Raw genomic sequence first — 25728 nt, 5'->3', positions numbered from 1 at the left:
GCAGAGCTTGGGATTTCATAGCTTTTGCTGAGTATTTTCAAAGCACTGGCCAAGGCTATAACCACACCAGTCCCTGGGAAGCTGTTCAGGGCTTTAGCCATACGACTCTTTAAAAGCATGCTTCTTCAATAAGGGTCACATTATTTATCTTTCCCAAAGAGAAAACCAAAAGGTTAGTTTGTCTACCCTGCTGCAAACAGCCCTCTTTCCCCACACTATAGAAGTTGATAAGCTAGTGATGGAGTCTAATGCATTTCAAGGGGAGGGTCACAGAAAAGGGCCATTATCACACAGCATCAACAAAAGTTCATTTTCTGTGGAGAGGGGAGGATCAGTCTGTGTGACCAAAGCAAGTAAAGAGAAGCTCCCACGCGTGACTAGGTATTAAACGTCAGTTCCAGGACATGTCTTTCTGGGTTCAATGAGATGAGCCCACAGGAACCCTGGGCAAGCCAGCAGGCTGGCTCAAGCTGTAACCTACCAATTGTTTTCCTCATGAGATTCACTTGTTAGGGCTCACAGGGCCACCCTGGCTGACTGTATAAATAGCTACAAGTTCAACTGTGGCTGAGGAATCCAGGAAGTTCAATAGGATGGTGCTGAAACTCACCTAGGCATAATTAACCCACAGGTCAGGGTCAGGAGTTTAAGAGCAGTAGCTGTGAAGCAAAGAATTGAATGCGTATAGTCTGAATGTCTGGAGGGGAGTCAGGATTAAGACCTACTGCTGGAGCAGTTTGGACAAATACTACACAGAGATGCCTCTTAAAAATCAAGCAGACAGCAGACATTTGAACAGCAGTAACTCTCCTCGCCCCCTGAAAATACTGAGCCACAAAGGGAACAAGGCAGATCCTTTCTGTAAGTGTAGGTGGTTAGCTATCTGAGTAATCATTCCAGTCCAATAATTATGAAATGGCTCCCACTCCTACGCAGTAAAACCCAGAAATGAATCTTGGTTTTCCTCGTTTAGACTAACCTCCTCAGACCAGGAACTGTTTATTATCATCTTGTGAGTGCTGGGCTTTTTGTCAGCATTACATCATAATAATTCAATACCTTTCCTACTCAGCTATCCCAAAGCTCTGTACTAAGGAGTTAGGTACTGCCACTGTTAATATAAACAGAACTTCAGCCACTTATGGCTTACTCAGAACAGTATTAGAGAGAGTGAATTTTGCCAGGTCAGTGCATAACCCCAATGACTTTGGTCTTAGGGATCTGTGACGTGCACCAGGACAGGCACCAGAGATGGGCAAGAATAGAGCTCCATTTAATGTATTCATTCATAGGAACAGAAATATGTGGGGGAAGTGGAGATAGCAGCGGGTAGTATCTTTAGTCTACCAGTGATACAATTATTAGAATCAGGCCAAATTCTGCTCTCAGACAAATGTGTACAACTCTCATTGACTTCAACAGAATTCTCACATACCTATTTGACAACAGAATTCAGCTCATTATTAGTATTTTACATTTATAAAGCACCTTCCATCCTGACGGACTCCAGAATGCTTTTCAGATACAGGAATGACATCATCCACCAATAAAATGCAGCCACTACTGGGGAAGAACACAGCTGCTGTTTAGCAAGCCCCCAGCAACGCAATACTACAGTTTTAGGTCACCTCATGTCCTCTCACATCCAGCCAGAGTATATCAAAAAACAGCAAGGCCTTTCATTTCATTTTTTGATCCATCTGGCATTAGAACTGAGGTCACAGGGCATGACTGCAGGATGACACCCTGTAAAATAATTTCAGAAATTCTCAAGAGCTTTCCCTACACACATTCCTTTATTACACTTCGGAGATTCTTATCACCTATCTGATCAAGCCATGAAGAATTTTATCTTTTCTTAATTTAACTTGCCTTGTCATCTTTTTTGAACAAAATGTGTAAATTATTAGCAAAAGCAGGAAATTATTCATCACGCGGCCTCACAATGGCTTAAATTCATGCTCTTTCCCTAGCTTTACCATCATCCAAATGCCCCCTGTTTTAAACTCACGCTATTTACATTTATATCAACTCATCCATTTTCTAATGTTCCACTGGCTTAAACTCTCATGTATGCAGAGCATGCACTTCATTCCCAGCCATGTTTCCCTGGCTATGCTTGGGGAGGGGAGTCACATTTTCACCAAGCTTCTCTAGAATTACAGAGGTTCCTCAAATTGTTCAAAAGATCCTCTGTTTTGGTAGCAAGCACATGCCCTCGTGGACTCTTCCCATCTTGACAACTCCCTCTGTATCTCTGTTTTGCATCTTCTTCCCTTTTCACAGCTCAAGGACTCATTTCTGCTTACAAGGAGGACGATAGCTAGATGTGCAGTGCTCCTTCCGGTCAAACTCATCATGGCCTTCCCTGAAAGGCAAACAAGAATTGAAGGTAGGTTGTGCAGACCAGCCTACCCAGCAGTAGCAGCTGCACAGAGCCTCATCCAGCTAATGCAAGCAAGAGACAATCCCCACCGATACTTTTGACTAACCGAGGAGTTCTCTCTTGGGCCACCATTGGCTTTATCAAGACTGACAGCTGAGTTTTTTTTAACATCGCCCTGGAAAGTTCTTTATGAAGAGGAAGACTGCCTGCTAATTCAGAAAACTTCATTCTGTCCTCTGACTTTTGGAGAGAGAAATGACAACGGGTCTTTCTGAAATATTCATGTTCATGTAATTAGTGATACATTCTCAGGACAAGTATCAGAGGAGTAGCTGTGTTAGTCTGGATCTGTAAAAGCAGCAAAGAGTCCTGTGGCACCTTATAGACTAACAGACGTATTAGAGCATGAGCTTTCGTGGGTGAATACCCACTTTGTCAGATGGCTCATGCTCCAATACGTCTGTTAGTTTATAAGGTGCCACAAGACTCTTTGCTGCATTCTCAGGACAGTGGGTAAGAGGCATGTAATAAGAGCTGTGATTATAATCTGTTGCATATGGCACTGCAAATGAATTGCAGAGGGCAAAATCCCTGCTCAATTAATTTCTGCTCAATTTCAGGCAGGAAGGGTTATTTATTGACTGAAGACACAAACCCTGATCTTCAGCATACAGCTGACTTAATTTAATACCCTGCCACTCTGCTGCTTTTCTCATCTCTGCCTCTTACTGCTCCGTTATCTGGCTGATGTGTTTCTCCTTAAACTTATTTAGCATTACCAGTTAGGCATGTCCTTATTATTTTAATATATTCACTCTCACCACCCCCTCCATTGCATTGGTTTCTGCAGAACCATCAACAGGCCATGAAATGACAGAATGAACATCAGAGATCATCTCAATCTACCATCTGGTTTCTGTTTCACACTTCAAGTTAGTCAGTGTCCATACAACACTACCCTTGGAAATTAAGCAACTCCAGTGCTTTAGAAAGAGAAATAATGATGAAAATAAAATTAGAAGCCAAGACAGAACAGTCTTGCACTGAAGGGAAATAACTTCTTAAACCAGAGATTTATAACATGCTGCCAGAATGCAAAAGCCTTAGGTGTTTAAAAGTTAAAATTGCAACTATTGCATTGCTCGACTGAGAGCTAGAAGCCTTTGGTACATAAAATATAAAGACTCTCCAATTTCAAGAGCTTCAGGAATCACCAGATTAAAAAAAAAAGGAAATTTTACATAGTCTAAGGCCACGGTTCTATCCTTGTAGATCCCACACTTTCCTCCTAGCTGATCTCTCTGCCAGTGAGTCTGTTCTGACCCATCCTTCAAGGTCATTAACAAACCACAGTCATCTCCAAACCTGAACAGTGGTCTCGCACATCTTGTCTTCAGCAGTGGCTAGTGTAACTTGCTTCAGAAAAAGGCATAACATCCTCACCATGATACACCTAGAGCATGCACTACTATAGTACGAAAGGAACATTGTTTCCTGATCCCAGTTTATGCCCTGAAGCATGATGATAGTGCTTGTACTTACATGCTACCTAGTGTAAATTAATGGTGCTATAAAACTATTTCCTGAAAGGGCGAGGTAACAATCTGACTCTTGAGCACCTCAAATTTCTCCTTCTCTTCCATTTAGTAGAAGAAACACCCACTAAACCATGCAACATAAAGGGTTGTTACAAGGAGGAGGGAGAAAAATTGTTCTCCTTAACCTCTGAGGATAGGACAAGAAGCAATGGGCTTCAATTGCAGCAAGGGCAGTTTAGGTTGGACATAAGGTAAAATTAACTATCCAAGTGGTTAAGCACTGAAATAAATTGCCTAGGGAGGCTGTGGAATCTCAGTCATTGGAGTTTTAAGAACAGGTTAGACAAACACCTGTCAGAAATGGTCTAGATAATACTTAGTCCTGCCATGAGTGCAGGGGACTGGACTAGATGACCTCTTGAGGTTCCTTCTAGTCCTACACTTCTGTTATTCTAACTTGGCATGGAGAACTAGATTTCATCTTGATTGGTATCTCTAGCCAAAAGGCGTTATCACAGTTACCGGAAGCATCGCTGGCAGTAGAGATCATCATCGCAGTCATGGCAGCGCAATGTGGCATTTTCGTTGCAGATACAGCACCATGGTAACTCCTCCTCATCACTGTCTTCTGCCTTAGCAATTGGGATGGGTTTCTTAGCACTAGCTGTGGCAGTTGGAGCTTGGATCTAATACAGGAATAAATCAGATAAATAAAAATCAGGGGTCAGATTGGGATAATTTAGGATAATTAGACTGAACTGTGCTGGGTGAGGATCGTCTCACCTGGGACAGCAACTGGGGAGGGTTTTTACAGTGTGATTCTGTCCAGAACAGAGACATACTGCACTTACATTCTAATACAGGGGTCGGCAACCTTTCAGAAGTGGTGTGCCGAGTCTTCATTTATTCACTCTAATTTAAGGTTTCACGTGCCAGTAATACATTTTAATGTTTTTAGAAGGTCTCTTTCTATAAGTCTACAATATATAACTAAACTATTGTTGTATGTAAAGTAAATAAGGATTTTAAAATGTTTAAGAAGCATCATTTAAAATTAAATTAAAATGCAGAGCCCCCCCAAGACCAGTGGCCAGGACCCGGGCAGTGTGAGTGCCACTGAAAATCACCTCGCGTGCCGCCTTCGGCACCTGTGCCATAGGTTGTCTACCCTTGTTCTAATATATGCTGGTCATAATTACACATATACTACTTCAGTGTCTTTACATCAAGGGTGTCCAACCTTTGCAGACACCAAACTCTGCACAGCAAGCTTGCCTGGAGTCCAAGCACTTGTTTGCACACGCATTTACCTAATTCTCTAACTAAAAAATAAATGCCCCCACCCAGATTGCATGTGCTTTTATCTTTGTGATAGGCAGATAGCTTCTCCTGCTTGTTTGATGTCACCAACGTCCACCTACAGTTATTATCTGTGTTGTGGCAAATGGCAATGCTTAGAGGCCCCCGTCAGGATCTCACTGGGCAAGGCACTGTACAGGCAAGAAGAGACAATCCCTGCTGCAAAGAGCTTACAATCTAAACAGCCCAGACAGACAAGGGGTGGGGGAAAGGACGTATTACTCTCTCTCCACTTTGTAGATGGAGAATCGAGACAGAGAGAGGCTCTGTGACTTACCCAGGGTCACACAGGAATTCTGTGGTAGCGCTCGGAATGGAACTCAAAATCTCCCAAGTGCAATGCCTTAACTACAAGACCATCGGTCTCCTTAGATTTATACTGCCCTTGTGGTGATAACAGTGTTGTTGTAGCCATGTTGTTCCCAGGATATGACAGAGACAAGGTGGATGAGGTAATATCTTTTATCGGATCAACTTCTGTTCATGAGAGACACCTGAAGAAGAGCTCTGTGGAGCTTGAAAGCTTCTCTCTTTCACCAACAGAAGTTGGTTCGATAAAAGATATTACCTCACTTGCCTTGTCTCTTTTATGGTGATAAAAGAGTCACAGGTAGAAGCTTAGCACTCCAGAAACCACATATCTATTTGGAGAAAGTGTCAGAACATTCTTCAAAGATTGCAAAAACTGTTTCCCAGCAAAACAATAAATGGAGCTGGGTGAATAACTGATTTTTCTGTTTGGTGGCAGTTCTGAATTTATTTATTCTTTTAAATTGTATCAGGTTGATCCAAAGCAAAATTCTTTTGAACATTTTAGCAAAACCAAAACGTTGAAAACAATCTTGTTTCAGGTTGAATTAAATGTTTAATTTTACCTAAAACAAAAACTTTGGTTTAGATTTAGAGGTTTAATATTTTTATTTTTCTTAATAAAATTGAAGGAAATTTCTAATAAAAAAAATTTTTTTAATAAAAAAAATAAACCATTTCATTTTGAAAGTGAAAGAAAACTACACTTTTCAATTTTCTGAGCATTTTTCTTTTTTCCCCAACCAAAACTATTTGGCACGAGACAAATCTGCAAAATCTTATGGTCAAAAAAATTTGGCCCAGCCTAATGATGTTTGTTTTTATAATAATATAATTACATTCACACTAATGATCGTGAAAGGTCAGGGTCAGAAAGCTTTAACACTGACACATTGATAACATCTATAATTAAAGATGTTTTCTCACTGAGGACAGACATTTCAATTACATGCAGATCACAGATTCATTTGATTCTTCTGACATGTAACAGAGATCGTGTGCATGCTGCTGTGTTACAGGCTGGAATAGCCATCAATATATGTCATCCTTTAACTAATTCCCTGCACTGACATTATAAAAGAACACAGGCACTTGATTACTACTGCTTTTTACAGACCTGACCCTATACCCATTGGAGCCAGTGGAAAAGCTCCCATTGACCTCAGCAGTGCAGGATCAGGCTCTCTAGTAGTAGACTGTAGCTTATGTTCTGTGTAATTACACTGATGGGTTAGGAATCCCTTCTTTTGTATCTTCTTCGCTGACTATATACTGACCAGGTCCTCTGATTGCAGAGGGTGCCATCCAGTCCTGCAGATGGCTGGTTTTCAAGGAGCCATGCTCCAGATAGAGAGCCCTGTTAAAGCTGGCCAGCAGGGGGGAGACGCAATGTACAGTCAGTGTTGGCTGGCCTTGGAAAAGCTGGTTGAGCCATTCACCTCCTCAGCCTGCCAACCTAGGGAAAGCAGGTTGGTAGCTCTTCGCCATGCTCTGGTTTTGGGAACTTACAGTACAGTAAATACCACTGTAAGGCAGCCTCAGAGCAGGACTGAGATTTGAGTTACACAGAGCTGTGTTGTACCAGGAACTGGAACAGGTCATTTCAAGAAGGCTCGACTGGCTCACGGACCTTTAGCTTTGCTTCCTTGGTTGTGTTCTGCTGTGAGGTTGCTGGGTGGGTGGCCTGATCGGCAGGGATGTTGAAGCCACTTGCTTCATCCAGAGCTGCTTCCTCAGTGAGCTGGGAACAAAAGTAAGCAAAAAGTCTTTTGTTTCAAACTCCTACGTGAGCCTCTCTCCTGGAGCAAAACTTCTTTCCCCTCCCTTAATCACCAAATTCTCTAGAGAAGCCCAAATGTTATAGCTGAGAGGTCTGCAGGGAGGGAGAACTGCCTTTATAAAGCAAGCTTCACTACATCATCTCCTGCCTAGAGGCAGGGACATCAGATGAGTAGCAATCAAGAGAGAAAAGGGATGAGAGAGAGAGAAAGAAAGAAAGAATGTGTGCATGAAAGGGAAAAAACACAAGAGACTGCGTACTCCATGGCTATCAGGACCTACATTCTGTGGCAAACTCCAGAGATACATGGGGCTCTTGAGACAGGGAAGTCACATATCCACACAGGAAGGAACCAAGAAAGGGCAAGTCAGATGCACACAATGACAGAACATAGTCTGCAACCTTAGCCAGCTGGGCTACAGAACTACTCTGCTAATCACTTTGAGGTGGAGTTAGCTTTAGATGTGAAAGATCTGAGAGAGCAAGACCCTGGCCCAGGGACAGATGACAGGGTCATTGCACACTAAATACGTAATAAAAATGCTAGGATTATTTAAGAGGAAAGCAAGCGGAGTCCCAACAGCTGTTCCTGACCTGTTTTAGGACTCGCTGAATGGCTTCTTCCTCAGTCAGCTCCTCATCACTGTCAGGGAGCTTATAATCTTCCAGAGTAACTGCAAGAGGAGTGGAAAGTTATGAGGCTACAGTGAGCTACACCAGAATAGCACCTGTTGCCATTTCACATCTCAAGGGATGCTGTCTGTGCTCGGCATGGGGAGTTGAATTTGATCTTGCATCACAACCCTCGACCCAGTACTGGGTTTTGCAAAGCAAATGGTACACTGAAGGGAACGCACACCGGCATCTCCTTTTGGGATGGGTCTGGTTGGAAGAGAGAGAACATTTTTTTTCCCAAAAGTTGGGGGTGAAGGAAGGAAAAAAATGCATTTAAAGGGGCATAATTAAACAAGTCTTGGCACGTTAGAATTAGCTGTTGGGTTGGGTATGGGGCAAAGGGAGTTCATCCACACAGCTTCACCCCTAGTGGGCCTCAACCCCAAGTTTTCATAATCCTGGACTACTCCATACAGCTTAACAACTGGACCCTAAATCCTGTCATCAAAGAACCGTCCATTTCTAGTAAAGATGTGATTCCCTCCAGCTGTAACGTCTTCCCATTGCTAAATGGAGGTTAATCTTCATGTAAAAGCTCCAACTTCTCCCAGAATGACAAAGAGACGCTACCACCAAGCTAATAACTGTCCTGTTCTTCTTTAGTACAACCTAGTGTTTCTTCCTATTACTCACCTTTCTCGGGGTCCTGGCCTCTGAGTGCTGCCAGTTTCTTTGCAACTTCTAGGATTTTCTCCTCCCTAGTGTTCTCCTCCCTCAGCTCAGCAGCAGCCTCTGCCAGAAGTTTATTCTTCTCCTCCTCCAGCTGTTTTGGGTCCAGATCAGCAGTGCTGATGCCACCCTCTCTTCTCCGATTGAGATCATTCAGGGTCTGGGTATTAACAGCTGGAACACAGCCAGACAGAGCATGTAGGTGTTACAATGGCAACCCTCTCCAGGCATAGCCCATGCCATTAAAAGAATGGACTAAGAGTAACAGAACTCTTGTCTCATACTGTGGAGATGTCTGCTGTTCTACTGCACAGCTCTCTCTTTTCCATAGCTAAAAGTACTGATGAGTTTCAAGGTAAATGAGTCACACAGTAGAAGGACCCTTATATGTGGGCATAGTAACGGAGTCACAGTGCAGTTTTTATTGGGGTCCCATGGAAGAAGACACCCTTTTCAGAATTACACATTACAGCAATCAAGAGAGTTTTAAGCAAACCACAGAGGATGTTGGGCATGGCTCTGGCCAGACTAGTGTCCCAAGATCTTACTACTACCATGTGAACCATCTAACAGAACACGGAAGGACTGGAAATTCTAAAAATTGTTCCTCCCCAGACTGGGCTACCATAAAAAAGAGAGAAAAATAATCCAACAATATTACCATTGAAAAGGGAAACGTAACCACACGGGCTGGGACAATGGCAAATCAACATAGGTCTGGGCTGCTGCTCTTGGTCAACATTGTGTGTTGGTAAGCAGGAGGTAGGGATAAGGCAGGATACTTGGCACACTTTTAATCCTGGTGTTTTGGGAGGTACCTACTTCCTTCTCATTATAACACACATAAGAACATAAAAATGGCCCTACTGGGTCAGACCAAAGGTCCATCTAGCCAGTACCCTGTCTTCTGACAATGGCCAGTACCAGGTACCCTAGAGGGAATGAACAGAACAGGTAATCATCAAGTGATCCATCCCCTGTCGCTCATTCCCAGCTTCTGGCAAACAGAGTATAGGGAAATCATTCCTGCCCATCCTGGCTAATAGCCATTGATGGACCTATCCTCCATTAATTTATCTAGTTCTTTTTTAAACCCTGTTATGGTCTTGGCCTTCACAATATCCTCTGGCAAGGAGTTCCATAGGTTGACTGGACATTGTGTGAAGAAATACTTCCTTTTATTTGTTTTAAACCTGCTGCCTATTAATTTCATTTGGTGACCTTTAGTTCTTGTGTTATGAGAAGTAGTAAAGCATACTTCCTTATCTACTTTCTCTACACTAGTCATGATTTTATAGACCTCAATCATATCCCCCCTTAGCCATCTCTTTTCCAAGCTGAAAAGTCCCAGTCTTATTAATCTCTCCTAATATGGAAGCCGTTCCATACCCCTAATAATTTTTGTTCCCTTTTCTGAACCTTTTCCAATTCCAATATATCTTCATTGAGCTGGGGCGACCACATCTACACACGGTATTCAAGACGCAGGCGTACCATGGATTTATATAGAGGCAATATGATATTTTCTGTCCTATTATGTATCACTTTCTTAATTATTCCCAGCATTCTGTTTGCTTTTTTGACTGCCGCTGCACATTCAGTGGATGTTTTCAGAGACCAATCCACAATGATGCCAAGATCTCTTTCTTGAGTGGTAACAGCTAATTTAGACCCCATCATTTCATATGAATAGTTGGGATTATGCTTTCCAATGTGCATTACTTTGTTTTTAATCAACATTAAATTTAATCTGCCATTTTGTTGCCCAGTCACCCAGTTTTGAAATATTCTTTTGTAGCTCTTCGCAGTCTGCCTGGGTCTTAACTATCTTTAGTAATTTTGTATCATCTGCAAATTTTGCCACCTCACTGTTTACCCCTTTTCCAGATCATTTATGAATATGTTGAATAGTACTGGGCCCAGTGCAGACCCCTGGGGGACACCTCTATTTACCTCTCGCCATTCTGAAAACTGACCATTTATACCTACCCTTTGTTTCCTATCTTTTAACCAGTTACCAGTCCATGAGAGCACCTTCCCTCTTATCCCATGACAGCTTACTTTGCATAAGAGCCTTTGGTGAGGGACCTTCTCAAAGGCTTTCTGAAAATCTAAGTACACTATATCCACTAGATCCCCTTGGTCTACATGCTTCTTGACCCCCCTCAAATAATTCTAGTAGATTGGTGAGGCATGGTTTCCCTTTATTAAAACCATGTTGACTCTTCCTCAACAAATTATGTTCATCTATATGTCTGACAATATTGTTCTTTATTATAGTTTCAATCAGTTTGCCCGGTACTGAAGTCAGGCTCATAGGCCTGTAATTGCCAGGATCACCTCTGGAGCACTTTTTAAAAATTGGCATCACATTAGCTATCCTCCAGTCATCTGGTACAGAAGCTGATTTAAATGATAGGTTACAGATTACAGTTAGTAGTTCTGCAATTTCACATTTGAATTCCTTCAGAACTCTTGGATGAATACCAGCTGGTCCTGGTGACTTATTGCTGTTTAATTTATCAATTTGTTCTAAAACCTCCTCTGATGATACCTCAACCTGGGACAGTTCCTCAGATCTGTCACCTAAAAAGAATGGCTCAGGTTTGGGAATCTCCCTCACATCCTCAGCCATGAAGACCGATGCAAAGAATTCATTTATTTTCTCCACAATGGCCTTATCGTCTTTGAGTGCTCTTTTAGCACCTTGATTGTCCAGTGGCCCCACTGGTGATTTAGCAGGCTGCCTGCTTCTGATGTAATAGCAAAAATTTTTGCTATTACATCACGGTGTATGCAGTGTCCTTAAGAAAAACTGTTTGAGGCCAATGATAACAAATACCTTGAGGCTGGGCTCCTGGACTATAACTCTCATCAATGGCAACTTCCTCAGCCAGCTGTGTCAACAGGTCATCAGACTGTTGAACTTGGGTTCTGGTATCAGGGGGCTGGTGCACCTGGAAAAACAGAGAGGGTGCATGGGAGAAAGCTGTAGGAGAGTGTTAAACAGACGATGGAAGGAGACAAAATTGAAAAATCTGAAAAATTGTGTAACCAATTATGAGACTATCCTAATTGGGACCAACATTTCCAAAAGCATCCACTAATGCTAGGTGCCTCAATTTCTGGGTGCCCAACTTGAGGTGCTTTGGGCCTGATTTTCAGAGATGTTGAGCATGCACAGTTTCTACTGAAGTCAACCAGCTAATCCAAGCACAAAACTGGGAGCCAGGAACTGATGCGATCTAATCCCAGCTCTGATACTGATTCTTACTGTGACACTGGGCCCAACACTTAGGCACCAGAATAAGTGGTCCAATTTTCACAACTGTTTGGCAACCATGCAGCAGCTCCCATATAAGTCAGTGGAAATTGTTTTGAAAAAGGAGAAAGTGTGGCTAGGACCTAAACTGAGATTTAGAAAGATGGGTTCAGTTCCCCTGCTCCACCACAGACTTCCTGTGTGACCATGAGCAAGTCACTTATGCCTGGTCTACCCTAGAAAATTAGTTCAGCATAACTATATCACTCAAGGGTGTGAAAAAACCACAGCCCTGGAAGGGACAGTGAAGCCAATCTAAGTCCCAGTATAGATGGTGCTAGGCTGACAGAAGAATTCTTCCATCAACCTAGCTACCACTTCTCAGGAGCCAGATTACCTGTGCCAAAAGGAGAATCCCTCGTCAGTTTAGGTAGTGTCTACAATGAAGAGTTGCAGCGGCAAAGCTGTACTGCCTTTGTGTTTTACATGTAGACAAGCCTTTAATCTCTCTGAGCCTTTGTTTCCCCTGTAAAATGATGATAATCACACTTCCCTTCCTCCCAGAGGTGCTGTGAGGATAAATACATTAAAGAAACGGCAGTGATAGAGGACATATAAGTGCCTAAGATAAATAGATAGCTTTGAAAAATCAGGCCACTTACAGCTAGATATGGATTTAGAAGCCTAAAGTTAGTAACAATTTTTAGAAAATCTTGGCTGTAAAATGTAAATACCCTATAGATATAGTGAAATAGTCCACTACATTTTATATGGATCATTAAGGGGAAGGGGAACCTGTCCAGTTAAAAATAAGGTTTGTTTTTAAAAATGCCCACATTTATGTTTTAAAGAACACTTGACATTGTTAATAATCTATTTTGCATTTCTCTCAGTATGCAATGAACGTTTGCGATGAATGCTAACCAGTTTCACTTTAATTCCTGCTCAGTTTCACTTTCAAGTGTGTGTGTTCTATCACTAGGCTACAACATTTGAGCTGTCAATATTGTAGAGGAGTGTTTATTTTTATTTTGGTTAAGTTATGGAAACTTTTGCAAATGTCCTACTTCAGTTTTGGATTATTTTTTTTTAAACATACAAAGAACCACCGCCTAAATTTGGGGTTAAACGTGACCCAGCTGTGTCTCAATGTAAATACTGTTTAAAACATTTGGCGCTCTGTTCACTGTTTCGGATGTTGTGCCACACTCTTGGAAGGCATTTCTGACATCTCTCTACACAGAAGCCATGTTTTATCTTCATTGATGAGTTCATAAAAGTTTGTTTTCTTTTGACAGGTGAACTTCTAACATAGTCTCGTATTTACCACAGTTCAAGAGGAAATATTTTCTTGTCTCACTCCAAATTAGTTATTATTAATCTGTTTTTTTTAAGTTGCCATTCATTTGATCACTTCGTTATTTAATAAGAATCCCTTGAGCTGATATGTCATCTTTCAAGCAAGAATCTAAAAGCACTAGTGAACATCACATCAACCTTCAGAAGTAGGCAAGTATTATAACCTTTTTTCATAAATGGAAAAAATACAGCAGAGAGAGGTTAATAGCTCGATATTCAGAGGTGGGGAGCACCCCCAGATCTCACTGACTTCAATGGGAGTTGTGTGTTCTCAGCACTTCTGAAAATCAGGCCACAGATTTCTTCTCAAAGTTACAAAGCAAGCTGATGGCAGAGCTGGGACTAGAATCCTGGACTCTTGACTCCCAGCGCCAGGTTCTAACCTCCAGACAATGCTCCCCCTCAAGCCAGGTCCACCCACATAAAACAGCTAACAGCCTAACCGTTAAAGTCTCACCTGAATCTCAGGGAGGGAGGCTCCTTTCCCAACAGCTTCTAGCACTAAACTAACAATCATTTGGTGGGCCATTTGTGGCACTGCCTCACATCTCTGAGTCCTCATCAAGCTGAAGAACACGTATCCTTAGTTCATTTCTGGAGCGTGACAATGGACTCTTACACCACAAGCTGGCAGCTAAATAAGTATATTTCTGAAGCAGCCAGGTGGACATGAATCGATGAAGCAGGAGGAAGGGCCTGATATGCCTCTGAAATCTCTTGGGACACTACAACTGCTGGGAGAGCTCAGATAGAGAAACTGGCAAGAACTGACACATGGAGACCAGGGGATCTTACCGGTCTGGGAGTTTTGGATGGAAGGGCTCTTCCCTGCAGGGCAGCCAGACGTTCTTCCATTTCCTGTGTGGATGGAATGGGTTTGCTGGGGTCATCCTTCAGTGCTGCAAGCCTAGATTCTATCTCAGCTTGAGACGGGACAGACTCTGCAATTCAGACCAACTCTGTTTGTTTACAGCAAGCAAATGGCTTTTATAGTTTTAGTATCTTGGACTATATTTTTCTTTTGAGAATGGGGCCCTGGACAGCTAAGAAAAGCCTCCCTCACTTCACTGATCACAGCCAGGAATAACTGGCCAGAGCCATAACCAACATCCCCTGTGGTTTGCTTAAAACTCTCTTGATTGCTGTAATGGGGGTCTCTTCCAATAAAAACTGCACTGCGACTCAGTTACTATGTCCACATACAAGGGTCCTGCTACTGTGTGACTCATGTACCTTGAAATGATTAGGGCACTGGTCTAATGCTTTCATCCACCACTTAATTCTAGCCACTGCCTCCTCCCCTGTACATCTCCCAGCCATGAAGTTTGCAGCACCAAACTAACTGGGAGTGAAAGTGAAACGCATGTTCCACCTCCCACTTTGGAGCCAGACAGTCCATTGCTGCCATTTCCCATTCAAGCATCCTAGAACTGCCTACTGAAGTCAGCTTTCCTTTGTTTGTTCCTGGAAGCAGGAATGGGCAAAGTGTAGTCCCATGGAGCCCTGCATTGGCCTTGGCTAGACCCAGTACTTCAGTCAAAGCATTCCCACGTGTGACCTCTGCACAACAGTTTGGCCACACAGTAACAGCACCGTGCGCAGTCCCCTGTTTCACTTTGTTCCTATCATTACCATGTTATCCTGCACAGGGACATGCCCAGGACAGATGTAAACAAGCAGCTTATTTCACTGTGTCAAGACATGCAAGATAAGGACTGCACTAGGCAAACCAGTGAGAAAGCAGAGGTCCAGGGCAGCAAAATGTGTGCGCTGGAGAGGAGCAGCCCAGGGAATGGGGCCCAGGTATCCACTGCTCTGATAGAATGGGCAGGACCTGGCTCCCATGGGCAGCTTTCTCCCACCAGCTTCCATGACTGGAGGCTAGTCTATAATGCACCGACTGTTGTGACTGTGCAGTCCACCCCTGATATTTGTACAGCTCATCAGCCGCAACGGAACCTCTGCTCAGATGCAGGAAGCCTCCACCGTACTATGAAACTCACTGGGCTTTGTTTCCTCCTTGAGCCTCTCCAGCCTCTCTGCAATAGCTCGATCCTCCTTTGACAGCCCCTGATATCTGGAGCCTGCCCCACCTTGGGGTTTCACAGGGCCTTTCTGCGGACCCGTCGGCTGGTTCTGCTTAGCCTCAAGAGCTGCTACACGCCTGTAACAAGGGAAAAAACAAGCATAACTTGGAGCAGGTGCTTAGAACAAGAATTATGAAGGCATCTTCTGCAAGCTCCTCTACAAACATGCTATTTAGGGAAAGATGATATAGGACAGAATACAGAAAACTCCTTTATTCCTGCTCCTGACTTTGCTAGGATGGATTAGGGACTGGGGAAGCAGAAATCCTCCCAAGGACTAAGGAGAACCATTCCTCTCACAGCAGCACCAATATAAAATGGTCAAAAAGTAGACTGGATGACTAGTAATGAAACATGGAACCTTTCAGTTCTAGATCACAGGTCTGAATTCAGCCATGGTCTATAGCAGCCAAAAGTTATTACCATGAGGTGGCTGTTTCGTGACCTAACTGAAAGAGCTGCTGTTCTCAGTCCAGTTCCAAGCAGAGACGGGTCCATGTCACAAGCCCACCTTCTTGTTGGCAGTCTCAACAGAGAGGCCAAGAACCAAAAGAATATCCAACTAAAGATTCAAATGGGCTGGACTAATTAGCAAAACTCACTTTTTGTAGTTCTCTGGTGGAGACCATCTAGCTGTACTAGTCTGAGACACTCCTCTGGAAAGCAAAAACATAAACATCTCAACTGTAAAACACAGACCTCAGACAGATGTCCAGATAATACTACAACCGCACATCCTCTATCTTTCAAATCTAGAGAAATTATGATGCACATTGCTAAGGCACTCATCGCCGTAGTACCTGGGCAAAATTTACTTTGTTTAAAATGTGTCATCAGTATTCCACAATAAGAGGAGCACAGACACCACTCTCTGCGGCAGCTTGCAGTTAGAAAGAGGCAACAAATGGAAAGAGACTTGGAGATGAAGGCTCTGGGCTCTCCTAGCTCACAATCAGTGGGAAGCCTTGGGAAAGAGATGTGCCTTACATCACTTTCAAAATACAAAATTATATGACGTAAATGTTTTAAAATGTAAACAATGATTATACATTATATTACAGAAATGGTTATAGAATACAAACTATTATAATTATATATTACAACATATTGAGTTAGAGATCTATGATACCTGATTATATGCTAATCTTAACTCTGCATGTCCTGATTTGTGTGCTTAACTATGCAACCTGCAGCTATGCATCCGAGGCTTTCAAAGCTGGAAGACTGTGAATATTTTTTCTCTTACAACAAAATCAATCCCACAAACCTTAAATCTTCAGATTATACATGACATCTAGGCCTCTGAAACAGTGAAGGTGGATTATTTTTGTTTGTTTTTTGATTTAGTGGCAACACTTCCAATCACCTTATTACCAAGCAGCTCAGATACTATACCAGGGGTGGGAAAACTACTGCCTGCGGGCTGCATCCAGCCCACCAGCCATTTTAATCCGGCCCTTGAGCTCCCTCTGTGGAGTGGGGTCTGGGGCTTGCCCCACTCCGGTACTCCAGCTGGGGAGCAGGGTTGGGGGCTGCTCCAAGTGGCTCCTGGAAGCAGCAGCATGTCCCCCTTCCAGCTCCTACGCTGAGGCGCGACCAAGGGGCTCCGCTCCACACACTGCCCACGTCCCAAGCACCACCCCTGCAGCTCCCATTGGCTGGGAACCGTGGCCAATGAGAGCTGCAGGGGTGGTGCCTGCAGACAGCTGCGCCTCCTTGTAGGAGCCAGAGGGGGGACATGCTGCTGCTTCCAGGAGCCATTTGAGGTAAGTGCCGCCCGAAGCCTGCACCCCTGAGCCACCCCCCTGAACCCCGACCTCCTGCCCCAGCCCGATCCCCCTCCTGCCCTCCAAACCCCTCAGTCCCAGCCCGGAGCACTCTCCTATACCCCAAACGCCTCATACCCAGCCCCACTCCAGAGCCTGCACCCCTAGCCAGAGCCCTCACCCCCACCCTGCGCCCCAGCCCGGAACCCCCTCCTGCACCCTGAATGCCTCATTTCTGGCCCCCCTCTGGAGCCCGCATGCCCAGCCAGAGCCCTCACCTCCTCCTGCACCCCAACCTCAATTTCATGAGCATTCATGACCTACCATACAAATTCTAGATGTGGCCCTCGGGACAAAACGTTTGCTCACCCCTGTACTATACAGTTGTATGGACACTTGGAACTGAAACCCACATGGTAACAGCTCAGTAAAGGACTAGTTTGGCATGTCAGTTTATGGACGGCATACAAGTGGCTGTGTAAAGTGGAGTTATAAAAAGGGAAGCGGATCAAAATCTGCATCGTGACACCAGAGGCTGAAACAAAAAAACAACAACAGAGTATACAAACACACAGACTGTGCCCAAGTCTCCCACCTTACCTGCTTAGCTCCCCATGACACTGCTTGCACACCTTCTGCTGAGTATTCCCGTAACGTGGAACAAGGGCGCTGAACCCAAGGCAGCCTGAGCAGAATGCCCGCCCACAGTTCTTGCACCCACACTGAGAAGAAACAAGGAAGCACAAGGGTTTCACTGGCTGGCTGCAACAACTCTGTAAAATATAAACTCAGCGAAGAGTCCTGTGGCACCTTATAGACTAACAGACGTATTGGAGCATGAGCTTTCGTGGGCGAATACCCACTTCATCTCTCTGGATATGCACCAGGCAGGAGCAACTTCCACATCAAAAGTACTTCAGAGATATGATATGTGCTTGTTTGTAAGTTTAAAAAGAGAATTAAATATTTGTAAGAATAAGAATAGTAGTTGCAGCTACACTAGCTAGAATAAACAGCATAAGAGTATCAGCCTTTAGGACATAAGCTGATCACCTGCTGGAGTCAGGAATACCATCTCCTCCCATAGTATAGTAAGGGAGGGGGGGCAAAGCCCAAGGGCATCAGCCCTGGACAGGGGGCCTGTAGCCTGAGCCCACCTCCCAGGGGTGAAGCCAAAGCCCAAGTCCCATCGCCCGGGACAATGAGGCTCGGGCTTTGGCTTCGGCCCCAGTTCCCAGCAAGTTTAATGTGAGCCTGCCGATCCCATTAAAATGGGGTCACAACCCCCAGTTTCAGAACCGCTGTGTTATAGCAATTCCTGCATGTTTTAAACACAGACAGGTTAACGTGTCTGTGTCATTAATATACAATTAAGGATAACACAGACACACACAAAAACATGTGCTTAGAGCCAAGGAAGCGCAGCAGGTTTGAACTATAGAATGTAAAGTGGAGAGTGGGAGGTGGGGTTACTATAAGGAGCCTCAAACTGTTGGAGTTTCAGATGGCATTGATCAAACACTGTCACTAGGAATCTCACTCAGCTGCCTACCTAACTGGCTTTTTAGGGCCAGATCTTGTATCTAGTGTTCAAGAGAGACTTGCCTCTTTTCTGAAGAGAGTAAACTTGGATGCACAGCCATAACACCTTCTATCCATAGTGCTAATGGAGAACGCACGCTCACTCTCTCACAGATATACAAAAAGAAATAGCTTCAGGAGATAAACTGTCTATTTGTCCAGACAGAGCCGTCTTGGAATATTCTTCTCCTTCAGAGGCAGCAGCGTGTTGGGGGAGATGATGAATTATGGCACTTCAGAGTTTACTTGCTGCACAGCTGGTTGTAGAAATGATGGTCCCAGATTCTTTCAGCAGAGAGAGAAGAAAGGATCTGATCCTTGTTTAACTTTTACAGACAACCCTTTAATGAAAGCATTATTGTTAACAATAAATAACATTATAATTTGCTGTTCTCTTACATGACTGTTCTGACAGCTTAAAGCTAGGATAAGACACACCAAGTGCTCCCCCTCTCCTCCAAATCACCACCAGTCTAACTTGCCTTGTTCTGCAAAGCCTATCAGCAATAACAACATCTACCGTCTTTGTGCTGAGTATCAGAGGGGTAACCGTGTTAGTTTGGATCTGTAAAAGCGGCAAAGAGTTCTGTGGCACCTTATAGACTAACATCCAACAAAGTGGGTATTCACCCACGAAAGCTCATGCTCCAATACGTTTGTTAGTCTGTAAGGTGCCACAGAACTCTTTGTCTTTGGAGTGTACAAGTTTGCATATTTAGGACGCCACCTTTCCAAAGCAGAGATTTAAGTCCTGCTTTAATATATTTTGCCATAAAACTATTATGTATTTGGCAGCATAGACTGCTCCACACCATACAAATGCACAAAATGACAAAAATTCCAGGTCCCAGAAGCTCCCAATCCAAATCAGTGTCACGGAAAGCTGCAATATACTACACACATACTGTACCAACAGTAATCACAGCAAGAGTCTGGACTCAAGAGGCTGAGTCAGTGCAAACCCCACACAACTCAGCGCACGACTCCCAAACCACAAGGCTTTTCACCTACAGAGCCACTTTTGCCCCAGCACCTGTGTGGGGTGACCAGATGTCAAACCCAATTTCATAGCGACAGTCTTGATTTTTGGGGCTTTTTCTTATATAGGCTCCTATTACCCCCCCCCCCCCCCGTCCTGATTTTTCACACTTGCTGTCCAGTCACCCTAACCTGCCCAGACCCTCGCATCACCGACTCTAGCGGAAGGGGTTAATACTCCCGCTGCAGTTTACGGCTCGGAGACTTTGCTGCCCACATCCCACCAGCACCCGAGATAGCCAAGAACCCAGCAATGGCAGCGCAGGGCCCGATGGAAGTTGTAGTCCTTACACCCGTCCGATCCCCTTCCGCAGAAGGAGATGGTTTAATGAAAAAACTACACTTCCCAAGACAATGCGCACACCCCTGCTGCGCAGAGCCTGCCGGGAGCGGTGATTTGCCGGTTGGCCAGAGAGAGCCCTTCCTGGTGGGCCGCGCTAGGCATTGTGGTAGTTGTAGTTCCGCTTCCCCGAAGGGCTCTAAGAACCAGCGGTGAGGCTGAGGCTGGAGAGACTACATGTCCCAGCAGGCAGTGGTGCGGGGCCGAGGGGGCGGGGATAACCAGGCCCAGCGGCGCAAGGGGAACCGGGCGGCCGGAGGCCCCGGGCTGTGGGGGTGTAGCGGAGATGGCGGTCGATAAGGAGCTGTTGCAGCTGGACCTCTACGCCCTGCTGGGGGTCGGGGAGAAGGCTTCGGACAAGGAGGTCAGGGCCTGAACGGGGGGGGGGGGGTCATAGGGCGCCGGGCTCCCCCGCCCAGTTGGCGGACGCTCCCTGCAGCGCGTGGCGGCCCCGGGGTCTGACACCACGGTGACGGCGGCTGTGCGCTACCAGAAATACAAGGCGGCCTGGGCGCTCTCCCTGCCCCCAGGATGGGAAAGCACGTGTGGGGCTGCCCCTGGTGCGGGGGGCAGCGGTAGAAAAGTGGCAACCTCTGTAGTGACTCGTGTTCATTGCCACCATGAACACTGACCAGAGATGTTACTCACATGTTGTGTGTGGGAGGCTAAACCCTAGAGCACCTTAACGGGTTAAATAAAACATGGGGAGGGAACAAATTTCTCTCTGCCTCTGCTGATCTTTAAGAGGTCACAGTACGGGACTGGGGAAGATGTTTTGAGATGAGCTCCTGAGGCAGAGAGGTACCATGGTGTGCCATATGGCAACAGCTACTGCTGAGAAAGCTCTGAGAATGATAGAATATCAGGGTTGAAAGGGGCCTCAGGAGATCATCTAGTCCAGCCCCCTGCTCAAAGCAGGACCAATCCCCAGACAGATTTTTTGTGTGGACAGTGACAAGATGATAGGAAGGGCAAAGAGAAGGCAGGTGTGATGCATGTAATTTGTTTAAAAAATCTTATTAAAACATCTAGCTTGTTATAATTTTCTTTATGATGTCCACTAAAATCTCATGAATGTTTGTAAGCTTCTGTTCACTATACCTTCATCATGGGCCACTGGCTTTTCATGCATCTGATCCATTCACAACTGTATCTGGATAGCACTCATTCAGCAAAGCCACAGCACTTGGTTCTAATGTCATGACACTCATCCCCCTGCTCCAAGCTAGATGCCATTTTCTCCCTCTCACAAGAGGTCAGAAGGCTGACTTAGTTACTGGATCACATCCTTAACATTTGTTTCAACAGTCTATGACTAAAATGTTCTAAAACAAAGATTAAGAATAGAGAAAGAAATAGGATTAAAACAAAAGAAACCTACTGTATTTAGTCAGACTCACAAGAGTTAAACTCAATAGATACATTTGGGCCCAGTTTGGCATTCCACATAAAGCTGCTCACTTCAGAGAAGGGACAAGGACTGCTTTCTGGTACCTTTGCATTCTGGGGCTGTCTGGGGGCCTGCCTGGACCCTGGTGTAGATTAGAGCTGCCTCAGGTCTTTGTTGATGATTGTGTAACTTCTTTATTTTCCAGTTTAGCCCAGTATTCCTTGTTGTGTCCTCACTGCTCAATGAAAATAACAGGAACCTGTCATATAACATTTCTTTACCTATTTGTAGGGAGTTGCTGTGCCTTTCTTTGCTCCTTTCTCTAGAGTGAACATTAGTCTGTTATATTCCAAATTTTTTATAATCTTCATTATTCACCTGTGAACTCTTCATTTGCCTCTCTTGAAACATGGTACCACACAATGATTGCATTTCCCTCTTATGAAGCCTAATTAGTACCGTGGTTTATTATTTATGTAGAAAGGGTCCCAACTTGCTAGGTACTTTACAGATGGACTTAAACAGATCCCTGCCCTGAAGAACTTGCAGTCTAAATGGACAACACACACACAGGGAATGGGGGAAGGAAACCTTGAATTGGGGGGTGGGGGAGAAAGGGTGGAGAGGTGAGAGAAAAGAATATATAGACTAGGCCTGGTATGGAGCTCTAATTTGGAACACTATGTAACGCATTGGTTCCTTGAGTTTTAAAGTTACATTTTAAAGAAGTGTTTATCATAGAATCATAGAATATCAGGGTTGGAAGGGACCTCAGGAGGTCATCTAGTCCAACCCCCTGCTCAAAGCAGGACCAATTCCCAACTAAATCATCCCAGCTAACTTTATGGGGAAGTTAGCTGATTGTTAATTGTATGGACTAATCTTGCATGGGATATTCCTATTAATACTTAGCATGGCAATTGTTTTATTATACTGTTGCATTGTGATTCTTAGTCATGTTGCTGGTATTTGATAGGACAGACAATATTTGCTAGTTCACTGATCACCATCTCTACTATAGTCACTGTACTATATTTTCTGGCTTTTTGTCTTAAATATGTGGGGTGAAATCCTGGCCCCAGTTTCAAAAAAGAGTTAAAAGTAGATTCTGGTACGAAATCAGCGTGAGTCTCCTTAAACCTCTGTGGTTTTGCAATTACGTTTCCCTTTTTTTTCCCCCCATCCTGTTTTTTCTCCTTTGTTTTATAGACCCACACAAACAATAGGGGAAACTGACAGTTTATAGAACAGGAACAATGAAATTGACTAAATACCAAGTGTTGTCAATTAAACAAAATTTAACTTAACAAGAAATAACTTTTTTCCTGTAATTATCAGTTACAGTAACATCAGTAGGTAAAGTTTTAGCTAGAGTATGATGATTAAGTTGAAAGGGTCCTTTCAATTAGATAGGAGCAAAATTTAACACCAAGATAAGGAGGCAGAGCTCCATTGTCTTCAGTGGAGTTGCATCCAACTTCTCCAGGGCTTACTATGGTCATGAATTTCAATTTTATTGAAAGGAAGGAATAAGAACACCTTTTAAATAGTTTTGATTTATATTTCTTGAACTTAATGGTGAGGTCCTGTTGTTATATCATGTGATTTCCTTGTGCAGTCAGTAGATTATTTATGAGGAATGTGTATAGGAAACTTCATGGACATCATTGATGCTTTCGTATTTATTAAAGGTGGGGGTTAAAACCTTTAAGAAGGAAATCTATTAAGATGTTCCTAGAAATAATATTCTGCAAAGGTTTGTGGAATGCTCTTCTTTATTTTTTTCATATATGCTTATCTAACCTATATCATTAACAACTCAGGATTTCCACAGGGAATTCATTCCCAGTCCATTATTTGAAACTTCTAATGTCTAGACTGCGACTGAGGGGGGAATTATTTTTCCCTGGGTCAGTTGTTCAGAAGCCCTAACTGATGTCATCACATTGGAGAGTTCCTCTGACAGTTATCTATGTTGTGGATGATGTGTGCCTTGAGAAGACTTCACTTTATTTTTAGTGGAGTCTCATTTACGGAGGTGTATGATTTAGGTTTGTTATGTTTTAGCTCTGGTTGCCTTTACTGTTACTTATATATGTCCACCAGGTGGTGTCTGAATACCACAGGTTCCTTCCAGCCAATTAATAAAATGATTCCTTGGCAGATGGATGGAAGTAACTCTTCTTGATTTTATACTTGCATATGAAGATTTCCTATGATAGACAGAACTCAGATGTTAAAATCCTATTCAGTGGCTTGTAAAATTTTTGTTGACTTCTCTTTGAAGGGTAAGAAATACTGTATGTACATGATCTCTGTAGCAGCATATCCATAGCTGAAAAAAACCAAACCCTAAAACTAACATGGATTTCTGAGATAATTACTAAAATCATATAGTCTTTGGTCAAAATTTCCTCTCCCTGCCAATACCACTTGTTCAGTGTGCTGTACAACCTCCATTCCAAGTAATTACATCTGCAGAGAACACCCCTTCCACTTCTGACTTGCTGAAGATTGTGCCTCGTTATATTAAAGTTGGCCTTGGCTGTAGTGATCTACTCATTTGTGACTTTAAGGGTTTATTACTGCAACATGCTGTATCTAGGAGTGAAACCTCTGGCTTTAAAAAAAGTCAAATTGAGTGAATTTGAGTGGTTGCTGTTCTACTTGGCTGGAATATTTTCTTGTTGCAGTGCAATTTGATTATAAGGTGAGACCACTGTAGAAAAGTTGGGAGTTGAGCTTTAAACAGCCTCCTGCAGTTACAGTAGGATAGTTTAATTTATCTAGCCAGCTGCCAGTGGTGCCATCAGTGTCCTAGTCTTTCTTTATTTGCTAGGTTGCCTGTGGCACTTCCAGTCTTGCCAGTGTGTGCTGGTGCCTAACCTTAAGTCATTTTTTACACACACTCTCCTTAAATATTCAGTCGTACATTTCTTGAGTTTCCTGTGTGATGTTTTTGTCCTGAAGGCCTCTCATTGTATGTGGAGAGCTGCACTCATTGGTGAATCTGTGTTCTGATTCTTACAGGTTAAGAAAGCATACAGGCAGAAGGCCCTGACTTGCCATCCGGATAAGAACCCAGACAATCCCAGAGCAGGTAAGATCAGTCTGTGTAGAAACAAGCAGGTTTTCCCTGTCAGTTCCAGCTGCATGGACACCTGGGAGTGGCTATGTTTGTCTACTGTTGCAGAGCTCTGTTTTTGCAAGTAATTATGGAAGTTCCTGTGTTATGCAGTGTGTGCACATATCTCTGAGGTCTTGTCTACACAGTGAGCTAATGAGCACTTACAGGGGGTGTGATTTCTAAAGTGCATTAACACATGCATTCATTGGTCCATGTAGATCCTGCTGGTGTGCATGAAAGGTTCCCTAGCATGTGTTAAGGTGGTAGTAAAAGACACTTTAGTATGCACCTGCAAGCTTACACCTTCAGATGTGACTCTCAGCCAGACAGTAAAACAAAAGGTTTATTAGATGGCCCACATCAGAACAGGTGCAACAAAATATAATACTGTATATTGACTGCAGGCACATTAGTGCACTTTAGAAATCACACCTCCCTAAGCACACATTACTCCACCGTGTAGACAAGCCCTGAGACACATTCATCGCTACTAGGTAACTGAGTTATAAGCCTAAATGCACAGATACTGGATCATGGGGCAGATTTACCTAGGCACAAATGGCAGTTGGGTGCTTAACTCCTATTTCTGCCTTTGAAAATCTTCCCCTTAATGGTAATTCTCAGAGGGAATCCTTCACCTTTGGTCATTATATCCCACTGGCTGCCAGGTCACACTTCTAATCTACAGTTCTAAGAGTCTTTAGCCTTTACTATAAAACTTGTATATCATTAGTTATTTATATATGGGTAGTGCCCATTGTGAGAAAATAATATCTCTGCTATAGGCAAGTCTCCATACACTGTGAAGTGAAATGAACCTAAATTATGGACAAGGTCCTTCAATTCTGCAGCTGTTTAGTTTACATGTTAATGAATTAAATATGAAAATGAGTAATACCATCCATATGGTGGAGCCACTGATGTTCATTTTGATATTAAGTTCAGTTTATTTTATGGTGTCCTCATGTTTGTCAGTTTGATATGCCATAGATTTGTATACTGATCATATATAAATGCACTGTAGCAGCTTTCAGAGAGAAGCTGGTCCTTACGACACTTTGG

At 43.6% G+C, this 25728-nt stretch overlaps 2 protein-coding genes across 8 annotated transcripts in view; one reads left to right on the top strand and one right to left on the bottom strand.

Moving 5' to 3' along the window:
* Positions 1-967: 967 nt before the first annotated feature.
* ZFYVE19 (zinc finger FYVE-type containing 19) lies at positions 968-20212 on the bottom strand. 7 transcript variants are annotated; one of them, XM_039534106.1, is made up of 12 exons: positions 20101-20212; positions 18796-19112; positions 17791-17912; positions 16027-16080; positions 15341-15501; positions 14133-14278; positions 11559-11673; positions 8681-8890; positions 7967-8046; positions 7223-7333; positions 4447-4610; positions 968-2368 (listed from the first exon to the last, which is right to left on the bottom strand). In XM_039534106.1, exons 2-12 carry the CDS (start codon positions 18847-18849, stop codon positions 2296-2298), a joined length of 1290 nt encoding a protein of 429 aa, XP_039390040.1. In that variant the 5' UTR covers positions 18850-19112; positions 20101-20212; the 3' UTR covers positions 968-2295. The 7 variants fall into 7 exon arrangements, with proteins under 7 accessions (XP_039390040.1, XP_039390041.1, XP_039390042.1 ...); XM_039534107.1 differs by lacking the exon at positions 20101-20212 and adding an exon at positions 19967-20098; XM_039534108.1 differs by lacking the exon at positions 20101-20212 and adding an exon at positions 19942-20091 and having other exon boundaries at positions 18796-19056.
* A 142-nt stretch (positions 20213-20354) lies between these two features.
* Positions 20355-25728, top strand: part of DNAJC17 (DnaJ heat shock protein family (Hsp40) member C17) — a 28693-nt gene continuing 23319 nt past the window's right edge. Inside the window, exons 1-2 of the mRNA XM_039534113.1 lie at positions 20355-20513; positions 24570-24639. Coding sequence (XP_039390047.1) covers positions 20436-20513; positions 24570-24639 — 148 coding nt within the window. The 5' untranslated portion in view covers positions 20355-20435. The remainder of the gene's footprint in view (positions 20514-24569; positions 24640-25728) is intronic.

This window comes from Mauremys reevesii, linkage group 4 (assembly GCF_016161935.1).
Source record: "Mauremys reevesii isolate NIE-2019 linkage group 4, ASM1616193v1, whole genome shotgun sequence".
NCBI lineage: Eukaryota > Metazoa > Chordata > Testudines > Geoemydidae > Mauremys > Mauremys reevesii.
The sequence above is the reverse complement of the archived record's forward strand: the minus strand, read 5'-3'. Positions and strand labels throughout refer to the sequence as shown.

Bases quoted from the DNA above. Each gene is read 5' to 3' on its own strand.
- ZFYVE19 (XM_039534106.1), bottom strand. From the start codon at position 18,849: ATGGATAGAAGGTGTTATGGCTGTGCATCCAAGTTTACTCTCTTCAGA. The intron at 17,913-18,795 runs GCAAGTCTCTCT...GTTTCTTCTCAG, and splicing joins TTACTCTCTTCAGAAAAGAG to TGTGGGTGCAAGAACTGTGG. The intron at 8,891-11,558 runs GTATTTGTTATC...GCTGTGTTCCAG, and splicing joins TCCAGGAGCCCAGCCTCAAG to CTGTTAATACCCAGACCCTG.